Below are 15,982 nucleotides of genomic sequence, written 5' to 3'. Positions count from 1 at the left end.
GACGGAGGAAAGCATACATTGGATCATTCGCTTCCGCCTTTACTCAAGTCTCCAAAATCCTTTATTTTGATCACATTTTCCAGAGCTGAAACTTACTTTCTTGTCCCCTTTCCTTGTGTTTAAGCTGCTGGAGTTTGTGTTCTCGCTGCTGCTTCTCCAGCTGCTGCTCATGACGTTGCTGCTCCATCTTCCTGTGATGCTCCAACAGCTCTTGTTGATGCTTGAGGGCCAGCAGGTCCTGTTGACTCTGGAGTGGAGAGGCACAAATGGGTTACAGGAGGATAAAAGAAGATCATGGATTAACTGGCAGCAAAGTTTAAAGCCGAAACAACAGAAATGAAGAAAAGGGAAGGAGCAGTAATGAAAACAGTATATTACAAAGACTCAGAAAAACATATTGTAGTTATTTTCAGCCTAAACTGATCAGATATCTTGCCTGCACGCCTGTGTGGTCACCCTGAACCCAAAGGGAGTTTTTTTCTACTATAAATTTCACTCAGAGAGAGTTTATGGGGCCAATGTTCTTCTATAACGCCAACAGATCAAATTACATCAGAAAACCCACTTTCTTAGGCAAGGTGCTGACTACAGTGTTGCCATACCATTGCTGGAGTACTCCCACCTCCCCCTCTGCCCATGCACATCCCCTCCCATTCTATCCCCTCACCTTAATATGTTCCTGCAGTTGGGCTTCATGTTGTCGGGACAGCTGCTCATGTTGCCTGTGAAACTCGGCGATCAGTAGCTGCCTCTGGAGCTCCTGCTTGTGCTTCAGAGCCACCAGTTCCTGTTGCAGGTGCTGGTCCTGACGTCCTGCAGGGGATATTAAACACCACATCATGTCCAAGAGCAACAAGAAGGGTGAGCATTCAGTAAAATCAGCAAGGAGATCCTGACGACTTACCAATAATTGGTCCGTTGCCTGGCTCAGATGATGCAGGGCAGGCAGTGGAGGGTGCTGGCGTGGAGTGGGGGTGGGGCTGGGACACCAGGCCGAAGGGAGGCTGCTGGTGGTGGTGGTGAGAGTGGTCTACAATGCGCAGGTCCATGGGAAGGATGGCTGAGGTGGCAGAGGGAACCTGCGAGGGGAGCGCTGCTGTGCCCACGTCCACTAAAAAAATAAGAGAACCAGATTTAGCAACTGACACTTGAACTAAATCCAAGAAGCGAACTAAAGAAGCAGCTTTAGCCGTAGCAATCTTTGCAGCTGAGTAATCACTTGTAAGGTTGGCCAACACTTGAGATTTAAATGTGTCAGATTTGTACACATTAGATAAGAGCATTAGATAACACCAATACATAAAATACATGAGGAGCAAATATGTTCAGCAGCTTTAACTGAAGGAATTAGCAAACATTTATGCAGGCTTAGTCTTAATAACTCAACACTGATCATGTGTGACAGAAAGAAAACTCTTTTCATGTTTGTAAATGTAAGTAAGACGCCTCTTTGAACTGTGAGTGCAACAGCTTTAAGAGGATGTACACAATGATATACTGAATATATGACTTAGATACCTATAGTTCTTGATTTTTTTTATAGATTACAGCATTAAAAACAAATAACATGCATGAGCAGATTAAAATAACTCCAGAAGCCTGCTGCTTAAAATATTACTACTCAGCAAAACAGAAATAACAATCTGCAGAGTAAGTAAAGCAAAAATAAAACTAGAAAAAAAAAGGAAATAAGTTGTGATTCAAATCACATTTAAAATGTGATCAGTAGAGATACTGGAAAAGCAACATTAGGTTTAATATAAACAGGGAAAACAAATTGTATACGAGATAAATTATCAGAAAAAACTGACAAAACAAGACTGCAGAAAACTAAATGGATAAAAACTAGAGGACTAAAACCCAGTACTGTACAGTGATATATAAAACTACTAAAAGATATGGAGAAATGTGAAAGTGAATGTTTTATTCAGCTATAAAACATGAAAAGCAAAAGTAATACAGTATTTTCACATTTGGTCATATATGCAGTGATATTAATGGAAATTGAGGGAAAAAAAGGAAGAAATACTGAAACACCAAATGAGGAGTGACCTTTAAAGAAAAACAGTTCATTTACAAAACTGAAGCACCACAATGACAACTTTGTGTTTTTTTCAGAAACATCCAAAAGGTCAAACCTTTTAGGAATAGAAAATTTGTGGTTTGTCAAACATATCAGGACTTTACAAAACTCAAATGACAGAAACTGAGAAACAATAAAGAAAAACAAAGAAGAAGTCTGGCACAGAATAAAGAATTAGAATAAGTTTGTGTTCTCTCCCTTCTTAGACGTTCAATCTGCCACATTTAATCTGCTTTATAGGAATAATCCATAAAAACAGCGATAGCAGGGGCAAACTACAGGAATGATGCAATCACTCAAACATGTAAAACAGCAGCTTAAAATGCTGCGTAACAACACAGCATTAGAAAAACCATTTAATAAACAAAATCTTTGCAAAGTTCAAAGCCTTGACCTCCACACTACCTCCTCTCTTTCTAACTAGACACTGCTATTATTACTGTGACAAGTGGGATGTATAAATAGAAGAGCTTATGTAGATGGTTTATATACAAAGACAGCACAAACTGGAGTTAGGAGCCCAAAGTGAGAGTAATCCTTTTTCATTCCCACACGTTAAGTCTTGACCTCCTGTCAGTGTTTCTTAATCAATATTTGCACCATGAGGAACCAGCATCCAGCGTGCCAAGCCCACTGCCAGTGATCAATACCTCCAAACCAGTGCAAAGTATCCAGAGCCTATCAGGCACATCTTGCTGTCCCCAGTGGCCAATGGGGTTGCAAATTGAGGAGCAGCTAACTTGCTGAGGTAGCCAATGACATCTTTGGTACCAGGCAGGTTTTTAGTGTTTAAGGGAAACTTGACACCACCCAACGGGACAGCGGGGAGAGAAGAAAGGGTGTGGCCAGGCCAGACATGGTGGAGCTTCTCTGATGCATATCGCTCTGCAGGTTAGAACGTGTCTGAGGGCTGGACATTAGGAGGAGTTGTTCTTCAGTAAAAGAAATGTGCAGAAGGCATTTGTTCTCCAGACTTCACTGCTAGATCACAGACATCTAAAGATGCTGGGCTTCCAAATGTTAGTTAGGAAAAAAGAAAACAAATATCTTGAAGTTTTATTTAACTGTTTGCACCTCTGAATAACACATGAACATTTATATTTCCCCTCTAAAAAACCCCAAAGGAAGAGAATTAAACTATTGTGATTTAAAGTGAGTTCAAATAGCCCATCATGCGTTCAGTGAATAATGCATTATTTTCAGTTCACCACGTCTCACATTCATTGTGTACACCAACTGTCCATGTGGTTATTTACTCCACAGGCCATAAAGTGTTCACTACATTAGTATTAAACGTCAAACCAAACAAATAAAACTATGTTTGCTCATAGGCTGAGGGCCAATATGTGCTCTACAGTCATTGTTGTTATTGAAAGAGTTGCATATGATAATAAAACTCCAGTCAGTGGAAGCTTTGCAGATGTGCAGCTCATTGACAGAACTGCAGACGGGACCTCAGCATAAAGACTATGATGGATTTGGGATGGGGGGGAATTACCCAAACCAGCAACTGCTGCTCAGAGGAAAAGCAATACATGGTTTCAGACCCATGATAGCCACATAAAAAAGTAAAAATAAAAATACAGATAAACCTTTGGCTAGTTGCTTATTTTAGATACGAAGTCCCACGTTGTCAACACAAAGATAAGCCTGATGAGAAGTCTTTATCAAATGACTCCATCTATACAGTGGGGCAACACAAGAACCACTTCCTTTTTTTAATCCAAAATAAGAATTTTGAAAGAAGATCCAGGTTGTCAGCACACACTTGCATGTCTGGGGCTCGAAATTACTAAGTTACATCATCACACAGCTTTAGGTGTGGAAAGCAATTAGACATCATTTCACAGAAGAAATATTGTGAAAAAAAATATTGTGTTGTTTCAAAATTGTTTGGTCTTGACACACCCTGACTTGGTATGCACATCAGAAACTGTCTAAATAGATTATTTTTTTTCAGATTTTGACAATAGTTCTTGGTAATAATTACTGGAAAAGGTTCCCTAAACATGCAAAATGATATATAAATCTATAAATCTAAGCAAGTTATCACTTCTAGGGGGTTATGGTCAAGCTAGAGTAGTAGAAAAGGTGGACTTTAGAATAGAATAAGATGAAAATCCAAATGAAAGAATATAAGTCAAGGCAAGAATGACAACAAATGCATAAAAGAATGCAAGTAAAAATATTAAAATAGACTCTACAAGGAAATAAAAAAAGTAAAAAAATAAATTTAGGGTTAGTTTGAGATATTATAGGTATATTAACCTCTTCTTGAATAACAGTCTGTTTAGAGACAAGAGAAACTTTCTCTAATTGTTGCTAATTTGTAACATGTATGTGAATGTGAGTAAATTTAGCTCTCTTCCACTTGCTCATTTTCTTTTTTTAATCATTTTTTTATTATTATTATTTTTTTTATTTTATTTTATTTTTTTTTGTGCTAATTTTCACTGCCATCCCATAAGGCAAGAGTTAAAACAGAAAATATAGGTGACAACTCAAACATCAGCTTATAAAAATGTAAAACTTGACTTCCTGTCAAAAGCAGCGATATGAATTCAATTTGCATACAGCAGAAAACAACCTCGGAGATTACATGGGAGTGTTTACCTGCTGCCTGTAAATGCCAGCCTGTGCTTGGCATTCTTCTTACATGTTAGCAAATTATTGATGGCTGCAAATGAATCTGCACTGCCAGTTTACCAAACTCTACACACCAATATAGGCTGTAACTTTTAACAAGTGGCTCCACAAAACAAGGCAAACAGAGATGAACACACTCTTATGTACAGTTGTGCTTTAAAGTTTACATAGTCTACCATTATAGAAAATGATAAATCCACTCTGCATTTAACCCACCCCCTTGGGGAGCAAAAATTAATAATAATGAATACAATTTTACTAAATGATTATGTTGCAATATAGAATATTCATTTTGAATTTTTGCTTAAAAGAAATTAAAGTACCTTGCTCGTGTACATTGAACCTGTCAACAGGTGCAAAAGTCTGACTAAACATTACAGAAAATGCCTCGTTACAGTTACTGCATCAAAGTGTTGCTCAAGAGATTTTTTTCAATGTCATGTCATGATTTCCATTTTTTTATTATTAGTATTTATGATTATCTTTTCCAATTTAAATCTATTTTACTGGCAGCTGATTTTTTTCTGTCTTTAATGGAAGGGCATGTAAACAACTGTATGTTGCCACAGGAATCCGTCACGACATCCCTTTCATCTTTGAGCTTAAAACTTTGTTATAATTCATTATTTAAATATGATATTGATCCTGAAATACAAATATGTACAGGTCCCTTGATAGAGGGACCGGACTATCTTTGCATCCAGTTAAAAATAAGTGATCATGACTAAATCATGATCATGACTAAATGACCAATCATGTAATTTATGTTTGAAAGCATGAGATCCTAACCTTAATGTTCTTTTACAAACCCAATAGGGCAAATAAAAAAAGAAAATACTATTTGCAAGCAGAACAGGGGTCTGGTTTGCAGTGCTGACATTAAGTCAGACCTGTTTCTGATGCATGCTGGTCCCTTGCAGGGCTGCCCTCTGTCAGCAATCCTGTTCATAACCTTTATGGACAGGATTTATAGACCCAGAGGGGGTCTGGTTCGGGAACAGGTGGATTTCGTCCCTCTTTTCAGATGACGTGGTTCTGCTGGCTCCTTTCTGCCAAGACCAACAGCATCTGTAGAGGTGGTTTGCAGCAGAGTGCTAAGCAGTCAGGATGAAGATCAGCTCCTTAAAGTCAAAGTCTATGGTTCTGAACTGGGACTGGAGAGTATTACTGGGTCCTGTTTGTGAATGAGGCAAGAAATGAGCTGGAGATCTGCAGATGGATCGGTGCAGCTGCTGCCATATTGCAAATGCTATGCTGGTCTTTTGTGATGAAGGTGAAGATTCTCAGTCATCCAGGTCATAGTCATTCCAAAAAATTGAATTGAAATTCTTTGAATTAAAAAAACTTGCTGGATGGGAAGCTAAATGTCTTTTAACTTGGAAACACAGTCCAGAGGATTGTTGGGTTTTTTTTGTTAACTTTTTTGGAATTTGTGATAAAGAGAGCGGCTCCAAAGAGCAAAGTTTTCGATTTACTGGTCAGCAACCTATGGTTGTTAAGCATGGGTTGCGACAGAAAGAACGAGATCCTGGACACAACTGGTTGAAATAAGCTTCCTTCACAGGGTGGACAAGAACTTGCATAGAGATAAGGTGAGGAGCTTAGCCACCCAGGAGGGGCTCAGAGTAGAGATGCTTTACCTCCAATTCAAGAGGAGTCTGCTGAGGTGGCCGACTCCTCTGTATGCCTGTCTTCCTCAGCAGGTGTTCACGGCACATCCCAAAAGAAGTATAATCAGCTCCGGACAAGGAGGGACCATCTCTGAACTGGCTTTGGAACACCTTGGGCTTCCCCCAGAAGGAGCAGCCTTAGAAGGGGGCAGTCTGGGAATCTGAACTGGGACCACTGCCCCCAACGAAGCAGAAGACCATGAAGGTAAATAGATTTTATATCAGTTTACCAAGATTTATGTTTTATAGTTATGATGAAAAAAAATGGGTCAAGCAAAAAGATAAGATATTTCAGTATGCGACCTGGAAAGAAATCCATCTAAATCAATCATCTAACATTTAATTTCAATACAGTTGCTGAAACTTACAATAAAAATATAAAACATGATCTTCCAACAATTTATGTATTCTTATTATTTACCATTAAGCAAAGTCTCTAAACCCAATTTAAGTCGTTTTCTTCCAAGGAGGCAATTTTATTTTCTGAATAAATAATTTAGGACGTTGTTTTGCAAGTTCAAAACAAATCAAATAAAGCAAGACAAGATGAAAAACACAGAGAATAGGTGTGAGATGAGATATCACTGCTCAAAACAGAAGCTAAATACAGAGGCCGTGTTATAATTATGTCTATACAAAAGTCATTAGAGGCTCTATAATATTGGGAAACATTAAGGATATACAGTTACAATCCTGAAATTTAAAAATCAATAAAAAAAAACTCTGATATTGCGTTTTAAAAAATATCTAAACTGTTGGTTGTATATGTACTAATCCTGGGAACATCTGTATTATTTGTTCACAACGACAAAGATGATGAAGAAGTCTCAGAGAAACAACCTCCAGCAGCACATTTACAGCAAACAGAGCTTGATAAAGACAGTGGGACCAGCACCTGTTTACAAGTCCTCAGTGAGAGTTTACAAACACTCCAGCTGTATGAACAGTTAGGAACTTTATAGAAGTGCTCTTTGCCGATATTTCTAACTATATTACCATCTTTTCTCCATCTTCACCATCAAACACTGTCACCACCGCTCTTCATGACGCTACTCATTGGGTGTGGGCTTTAAACCACTTAGAGTCCATCCATCTGGACCAATATATCCGCAATATAAACAGGCTGAAGAAATGGAGCCAGAAATAAATATAAAGAAACTTTAATCAAATATTGCATCCAAACAGGGGTTACGGTTAGGGAAATTGCACACTTTGATATTTCATCAGTCATTGCATTTAGACATATCATGCAACCTGTACACAAAATTTGTGTTTTTAAGAGAAGAAATGTCCACCTGCTGAAAAGTATATGCAGTAGCTGCAGTATTGTATATGCATTTAGTATTTAGGGTTCCTTAAGCATGACAGCATCAATGCAGCGCAGCATGGAAGTGATCAGCCTGTAGTTCTGCTGAGGCTGCATGAACAGCGAGCGTCACTTTGACTGCACTGTTGGTTCTTTGTGAGGTTTAGGACAAGGAGGTCCAGTCCTACTGCTCCTATACCCAGATTAGGCACTCTTGATCTCAAAGCTTGAGAAGTTATGTCAAAATTAATGTGAGAACTATTTCCCATGTCAAGAATACCATCCGTGGTAGATTATGAAGCACTGACTTCAGCTGTGGTCTATGCCTTGTGGATCTTTGTTAAACTACAGAACAGCATTAGGTTCTTCAGTGCTGGTGCTCAGTTTTCTACCACACTTTTTTAATCTACTTAACTTTCCATAAATATGCATGCAGGCACTCTGAACAGCCAGACACATGTCTTGATGGACATTTTATATGACAAAACACATTTATTGTGTTATGCGAGACAAATACATTTTTTGTATCAGCTTTAGCCTAAATCTCTAGATTAATAAATGCTGGAAATGTGTCTGTGTAACCGGCATTGCATTTGTGTTATAGTTTTGAATTGCATTGTTTAAGAAAATTTACTCTGATGATATGTAAATCTATAGAAATTTGCCTACAAGAATGTAAACAACATCTCCATGAGTGGAATGGCTGAGCTAGAGTAATACATAGTGTAAGGAATAAAATCTGTTCATTGTTGGACAAGAAATTTGCTTTTTTTTTTTTTAGGTATTTCATGTTTTTCTAGTTATGGTTACAGATACGAAGAAATCTAAAGTTAGGGAAAGAAAAACTTAAACGAGAAAAATGTCAGGGCCCTCATTAATCTGTTTATCCATCACTTCATCTCTGACTCAGCCAATCTCACGTCCCTCTTCCGTAAGTTCATGGATCCCACAGGCTGGGTTATTTATAGACAAGGATTCCCAGGAGGAGATCCTCACCCCTCTGGGTCTCCCTGCATTCATAAAAAAAAAAAAAAAACTCCCTGCATGCTTACACACCGTGATTCTAAAACTGCATCTGCACACTTAATCACAGCTTAAATAGTCCTGGAACAAATGTCAACATGCGTGCATAAAACCTTTCAGGTTGAGAATTAACAATAATCTCTAACATAACAACCTTGCAAAAACAAACCCCAGGTACTCAAAGAGGATGGAGGCAAACGCCATGGTGACTGGTGGGATTGTAGCCAGCGGTTGGTTGGACAGTGAGGCAGAGGAGGGGCCTGTGGAAGAGGGCTGACCAATGATGGCAGACTGCTAGTTAAACTCCACAATGAACCTGCATGTGCTACGTAAGCTCCAGCCCTGCACCTCGAAGCCTGGGACAGGGAGTTAGAGATAGTAGGTGTTATGGTGATCCGGCACTTTTTTTTTTTACTGTTCTCATCTGTTTTCACTTTTTTTTAATGACGAAAGGAAGCCAGGGCTCCCAAAGTCTGACTCAAGTGGATCAAACCCTCAAAAAGTGTCCAAGTCTGTGATATTAAATCTGAGTAAACATCTGGACTTGTGATGTGTCAAAAGTGAAAAAAATTAAATAATACAGAAGGAGCCAAAATATGGGCTTTATTCAATCCATACTCATGCATTAGATAAGGTGAACTTTTTGAACCTTTCATATGTAAGCCAGCACATTGAGGCATAAACACAAACAGCCTCATGTGCTCACAGCAGACTGTACAGAGAGAAAAGCTCAGCCATCTGCTCCATTCATCTGAAGGCTGCCGACCGGCCATACATTACTACCATTCACTAAACGCTGTCACCACTCAAAGCTGCACATCCACAAAAGCTCTTCTCAGCAGGACGTAAAAACAACATATATGAAGCAAAAATAAAAGCATTTCATTGTAAATATAAAGAATAGAAAAAGCAACTGTTGAGAGAAAAAACATTCTGCAAAGAAATAGAAACAGAAACTCCTCCTAAAGAAGTCAAAGTGCAGGAAAAAGCTCTCACCCATCAGTTGTGCTGATCTGTCCACTTGCTGTCCCCTCGTATTAGAGTGTAGTAAAATAATTGAAAAAAAGATTTTTTTAAAAGTGTGTTTTTTGTTTAGAGGAAAGAAATACAAAGACCAAGGTTCCTCTCCACTGCAGACGCAGAGCAGGAACAAATTTCTGACAGAGCGTCTCGTCTCTCTGCCTTCTCTCACTGAGCCTGTTCTGCTCTGCTCTCCAGCTGCCTCTCTCTCTCTCCGTTGGTCTGGTCTCCTCCCACTCTACCTCCCTCTCTCAGTGACATCACAGGACAGTCTCAGGCATGTTAAGGATTTTACAAGCGTCACTCGTTCCTTACCTCCTAATTCACTGCTGAACAAAAAAAAAAAGAGGCAGCGTCAGCTTCTGGCCACATTCTCAACCAAACAAACCCCGGGCCTTTGTACAGGGGCCTCTTCATGTTTTGACTGAGCCGTGGCACTTGCTCACATTTAATCTTCTACTTGTTGCACACACACATGCACACACATACACACTCCTTCCTGGCTTTTGTCTGTTTAAAAAACACAGACAGGAACTCAGCACACAGATAGTTGCTGTAAACTTGACGAAGATGCAGCTATACCTTGCAAGCGAAATATTTTGCAACTACACTGGAAAAAAATCTAAATCTACATCAGTAATTTTTTCTTAAAATAAGTGCATTTGTTCTTGGACTGAGGAGGTAAAAGAGACATTTTGCCAACGGAACAAGACAATTTACATCTAAAATAAGAAAACGCAATTTCATTGTCTTATTTCAAGTGCATTTTATCTAATAATCTTATTTCAGGTGTAAAAATGCTCATTCCATTGGCAAACTATCTCATTTACCTGCTCAAATTAAGGGTTAATATTAGTAATTTAAGAAATTTGTACTTTTTGCTAGAATGTTTTTGCAGTGTACTGATTATATTATTATACACATTTCAAAGTAACCTGACTCCGCCAGATGGATTTGCTAATTTTGGGAAGGGGCGAAAATACTGGTTAGCTGATTGGCCTATGTTGGTGATAGACGGGCCAAATAAACCAATCAGATCAACGAAGCATATGACGTAATAACAGAGCGACGACGAAAACACAATCACAAGCCAGGCTACCCTTGCCGAAACCAGTCGGGAGAAGAGCAAAAACATCTTTTCCTCTGAGAAAAGCCTCCAGAGCAGTGTTTTGCTCTTCTTTCAGTGAAGAAATACTCTGTAATTCTCATCAAACTTGCTCGATAGCCACGCTAATGCTAGTTTCATCGGCTGAAGCCGCCATGTTCTTTAGGCTGAACGGTCGCGTTTCTCGTTGTGTCACACCTCAACCCGCCTCAAAGCCAACGCTGATTGGACGTTCGTTTGGTGAACGGCTCCAAATTTTCTTTAAAGGAGAGTCTCCAGACTGATTTGCGAGTGAAACCTTGAAAGCTCGCGAGATCAGGATGGTCTCATGAGGCTAATTTCAAAGTACTTCTGAGTTTTTTGTCTCATAAATACAGCAAGTTGATTTAATCTTTTTTCTATGATGAACAGCAAACAGAGCGACTGAATGATTTAATAAAGCAATTCTAAAAAAACAGGCTTTGAAAAACAGGATCAATCACAAAAGAAAAAACTGTATCGGATATTAAACGTCTTAAAACATTGCTAAAGTTTGAAATGTATATTCCAAAGAATAAATATATATTATACTTATTTCAGCAGGCTGTTTGTATACGAAAATCTGTATTTGAAAATGCATTTCCTCACAAAAAATATAGGAAATTAGTTAACACCTTGTGTTGACCACACTCTCACTAAAGCAAGAGCAATGCTAGAAATACTGTACAATTAAATAATCAACACATATCTGTAGGACACTCGTTTGTTTGATATTATTGAGATCGATACTTTTTTTTTTTAACGACAAATAACATATTTTGTATCTGAAGTAAAGACATCAGTGCTTTCTCCAACTGGCCCCAAGCACAATACAATAACCACAGATGTCAGCATTGCTGGCATTCTGCACTGCTTAGACAAGCTGTCAGAAACTACGTTAGTCTGTGCCTGTACTCCAAATTGTTAGGAAAAAGCCCAATAACATTGTTATTGTACAGAGATTAGGGCATGTAAGACAGCTTTGTTTCAGGGATGATTTACATGGAACCCAGATGAATCCAAAAGCCAGTGTCGCAAAAAAGCACGCAGTCATCCTGATCCCTTGTTTACAACATCCAAGACATCTGTATTTGGAGGGAAAATTCATAATGAAGGCAGTCATGCAGTTTGTATGCCCAGAAACCCCCCCAAAAAACAATCAGATAATTTTATATTTAGAGGATCCATTTTATATCATTTTTATCTAAAAAGGACATGTAGTAGCTTTTCGTTGATAATCTTTATAATCTCTTTTTTTTTGCACAGTAAATATTTATAATAATTAAATAAATTAGATTGTTTTTTCTCAAAAGTGGAAAAAAAATGATCAAGAACAGATTGCAGCACCAACTGCAGCTTACTCAGTGAGAGTATAATTGTAAAAAAAAAAAAAAAAAAAAGAATCAGCGAACTTTGCTGTTAATCAGTCTGACAAGTGGTTGCTTTTGGATGGCTTTCAGCCGTGCATATTGGTGTCGACAACACAGGTTGTGAAATGTTACACGTCATATCGATAAGTCCAGAAAGCTGCAGAGCGGAAAATTGCACAACTGTGAAAGTTTATGCAAATGTACTGATTAAATTGAGGGGAGGCTGGTGATTATGGTTAATTTTAACCGCATGGGAGAAAAAAGAAATAAATGAGGCCGATTTTCTCATCAACTTTACAAGCTGGGAAAACCAAAAAATGAACAAAAAAAATCACATTAACTGAAGAGTTTTTGTACTTTTTGTACATTTCATTGCTTTGTACTTGTGACAGTGTAATGACAATAAAGTTGAATTCTATTTGTTTTTTGCAGATCTCATCTGAAGCAGCAGTAGCCAGTCTGCCAAATGGGCATCACAATAAGGATACGGAAGGGGTAATAGCAACATTTAAAAGCCATCCAATAGGACCTCCCCACATTCACAAATATATGACTTCCACCTGCGATTTCTATTGCTCCCTGAAAGAATCTATTCCACTACATTAACAAAAGATGTAAAGGTCTAAAACTCTACTCTGTGTTTCTCTGGGTACCCAAAACTTTTTACTTTTGGGGCAATCAAACTGGACATGGTATCATCAGACATCTCCCTATTTAACCTTTGCTAAAAACCTTTCTTACAAAACCTTTTCATAATGACAGCTCAGCTGAATAAACATTTAAAGAACTCTACTTAACTTTGCTTTACCACTACTGCTGTTGGGGTGACCAGATGTCCCCGTTTTGGATTTGTCCCTTGAAATGTCCCTGATTTTAAGAGGCATTACAGTTTACTAATGATTCTGCCACTTGTGGCCAAATGACAGAACTGCAGCAATCTTCTGCTAGTTCTCATAGCTCACGCACATACTTGATACGTTTTTTCCCCCACTCTTTTTTGCTTATGTGGACTTGCCATTGGTGTCCGAGTTGAGCAGGATACCGTTCCAAAGTATCCACAAAATCTATCTAGAATATAACGCTAGGTCAGACTAATTTAACATGGACGTGCATAACATCACATCAGCCGAACCGTGCAGGAACTTCCAACCTGAAGTAAATTCAGGAAAATAGGCTACAGGCTTACAGATGCATCAGCTGTGAACTAATGATGTGTCAATCTGGTCTGCAAACCATGTTTTAGTCATAAAGGGTCATACAGAGAAGCATCAGCCCGTTAGTCCTGTGATATTATGAGTTAATCAGGAGCAGATTTTTGCCAGGATAGAGCCTCGATCAGCTGTAACTGAAAAGTAATGGTGGTGAAGGGGACGACGGACAGAGGAGGCACAGGGAACCTGCAGTAAGCTAGGCTGCTTTTAGAACATTTCAGCTGCAAGTTGGAAAAAGGAACTGAACTCCTATGATAAAATGTCTATATATATAATTATGGTTATTGTTCAGCGGCAAAACAATGCTTTGCGCTGCAATAGAGAGGAGACCTTACCTGTCACTTTTTATTAACAGAAGACTTGTTATCTTACCACATCTAAAGTAATCTGTGCCTCATTTTTCAAATATTTGAATAACAAGCATTTGGTTGCTTTTTACAGATCATTAGGTACAAAATGAATAAAAGAAGTCTTTATAATTAAAAACTAAATTTTCTGTATTAGATAATTAAAATAGTATCTTAATTGCTCACGTTTTTAGTCATGCTGATAACGTAGATAACAATCTGAAGAAAATAAACCTTTATCAGTCGTATGTGGCTGGTAAACCGCACTTCATCTTTCCATAGCCTCCCCTCCTAACCAATGTGTCTCCCAAACCTTTCAAATTCTCCAACGCCACTGGTCAACCACATGGACTCGAACGGATAAAACATGTTGAGAAATAAATTATACGTTTTGACAAACTTTATAAAAGTCCTTATTGGCTTGTGGCTCTTCTGTTTCGGTTAATAATGTTTCCTCAAAGATTAGTGTGGGGGAGTTTGCTTTGAAGCCATAGAAATTATACTCCAACCGCTTCCTTTTCTATCTGATTCATAACTTCTCTGTTACATAGAGACCACCATAAGAAATTCTGAATTTCACACAAGTGCTGCAGCATGACTTAGAGCCGTTATCCATCAGCAATCGAGATCGAGACCATTTCGATATACGTTAGGGTGAAATGTGGTAATCTTAAAAAATAACGGGGGGAGCGGGACTTTCAGGCTGATGCATGATGGACCCCACACACATTCACTATAGATTGCTGCATAGCACACTATGTGACAGAAGATGGAGCAGACACAATACGAACTTAATGTGAGCCCTGGGATTTCGTACTGGATCAGAAAAGTCAGTCGTAAAGTCAAACTGGATAATGTTATTGGCCTGGAAAACCCTGATCACTGCAGTTCTAAGAAAAGCTCACTTTGACCTGACAAACAGTTTCGACTGTGTTGTAATAAGTCCCAAACAAGAACGCAAAACTATTTTAGTCTTAATCTTCTGTCGAAGTTTTGAATGCAGCAAATGTAACAAACAATCGTAAAGAACAGATGGAAGATGGATAATTTCAACCAGATTTTGCTGTTAAGAAGCAAAACTGTTATCACAGATAGGTTTAAGTGGCGGTTCAATGAGGCTGAACAGATAATTCAGGAGTTTGTAATGTAAAAAGGCAGTTAGTGCTCAAAATTAACCATTGTACTGAAAATTGACCTGATTGATCTGATAATAAATCTACAAACTGTGAGATCACAACACCTATTTTTGTGTGTGTGCTTTTTAGTAGGAATTCGCATGTTGGGTGGTCTGATAAGGTGTATGTTTGCAGTAGCTATTTCTGAAGTACGGCACAGAATCCAGGAAGCCAAGTTTTGTTTGATCTGACAACACACCCACACACCTGACTGCGATAAAGGTCTGTGTTATCAGCTTGTTGTACGGCATTGACGTCAAAGGCTTAACTGAGCTCTGTGCAGCCATGACACCGGCAACAGCTAATGCTGGTGATCCCAAACCACAATGGCACACACAAACACACAAAGGCAAACACATCTTTCATTTTTAGATCAGGGAGAATTACCCCCAGGGAGGGCAGTGAAGCACAGCAGAAGAAAACCCAACTGAACTTTACTAAAAAAAAAAACACCAAAAAAAAAACTGCTAAAAATTTGACACATGCATAAAGGTTGATGTGAAGGTAAGATGGTCAGAGACTATAGTAAGGGAGGAACATGTCACAAAAGGAAATAACATTTCTTGAAAAGGTCACCACTTGTTCGGCTCTGTCATTGGAAAACATTTAGTTCGTTTAACAATAACTGGAGGGTTCATTTAAAAATGTTAAGCACCGATGCATTTTACCTCTCAAATGAATTTAATTTATTAAAAAAGTTATTATAAAATCATAAAAATGAGAAATTTTATATATATAAAAAAAATTGTAAAACAAAAAAGAAATGCGCCCCTTGAAAATGTACCAAATTCTTTGAAAAACAGTCAAATATATTGTGGACAATAAGATCCTCGACTGTAAAAACAAACAATGACCAAGGAAGGAAGGAAGGAAGGAAGGAAGGAAGGAAGGAAGGAATCTTTAAAACCCTTTAAAGCTGCAGTCTGTAACATTGAGGAGAGAGCAGACTTCGACTGAAAATTTGAAGAAAAACAGGTTTCACGCCACTCCCCCACCCTCTCTGCTTCA

General features: G+C 38.4%; 1 protein-coding gene across 4 annotated transcripts in view; it reads right to left on the bottom strand.

Moving 5' to 3' along the window:
• LOC107091035 (histone deacetylase 4-like) overlaps positions 1-15,982 on the bottom strand; it is a 156,349-nt gene that overhangs the window by 67,297 nt on the left and 73,070 nt on the right. For 3 of the 4 annotated variants that reach the window (XM_015384740.1, XM_015384744.1, XM_015384741.1), the window contains 3 exons: positions 905-1,111; positions 668-813; positions 97-247 (listed from right to left, as the gene is read on the bottom strand). In XM_015384740.1, the coding sequence (XP_015240226.1) occupies positions 97-247; positions 668-813; positions 905-1,111 (504 nt within the window). Of the gene's footprint in view, positions 1-96; positions 248-667; positions 814-904; positions 1,112-9,724; positions 9,904-15,982 lie in introns of those variants that run through there. The other variant, XM_015384743.1, reaches the window with a different exon arrangement.

The sequence above is a fragment of the Cyprinodon variegatus genome, unplaced genomic scaffold, assembly GCF_000732505.1.
Source record: "Cyprinodon variegatus isolate N-32 unplaced genomic scaffold, C_variegatus-1.0 Scaffold321, whole genome shotgun sequence".
In the NCBI taxonomy this organism is placed as follows: domain Eukaryota; kingdom Metazoa; phylum Chordata; class Actinopteri; order Cyprinodontiformes; family Cyprinodontidae; genus Cyprinodon; species Cyprinodon variegatus.
This window is presented reverse-complemented; position numbering and strand designations above follow the sequence as displayed.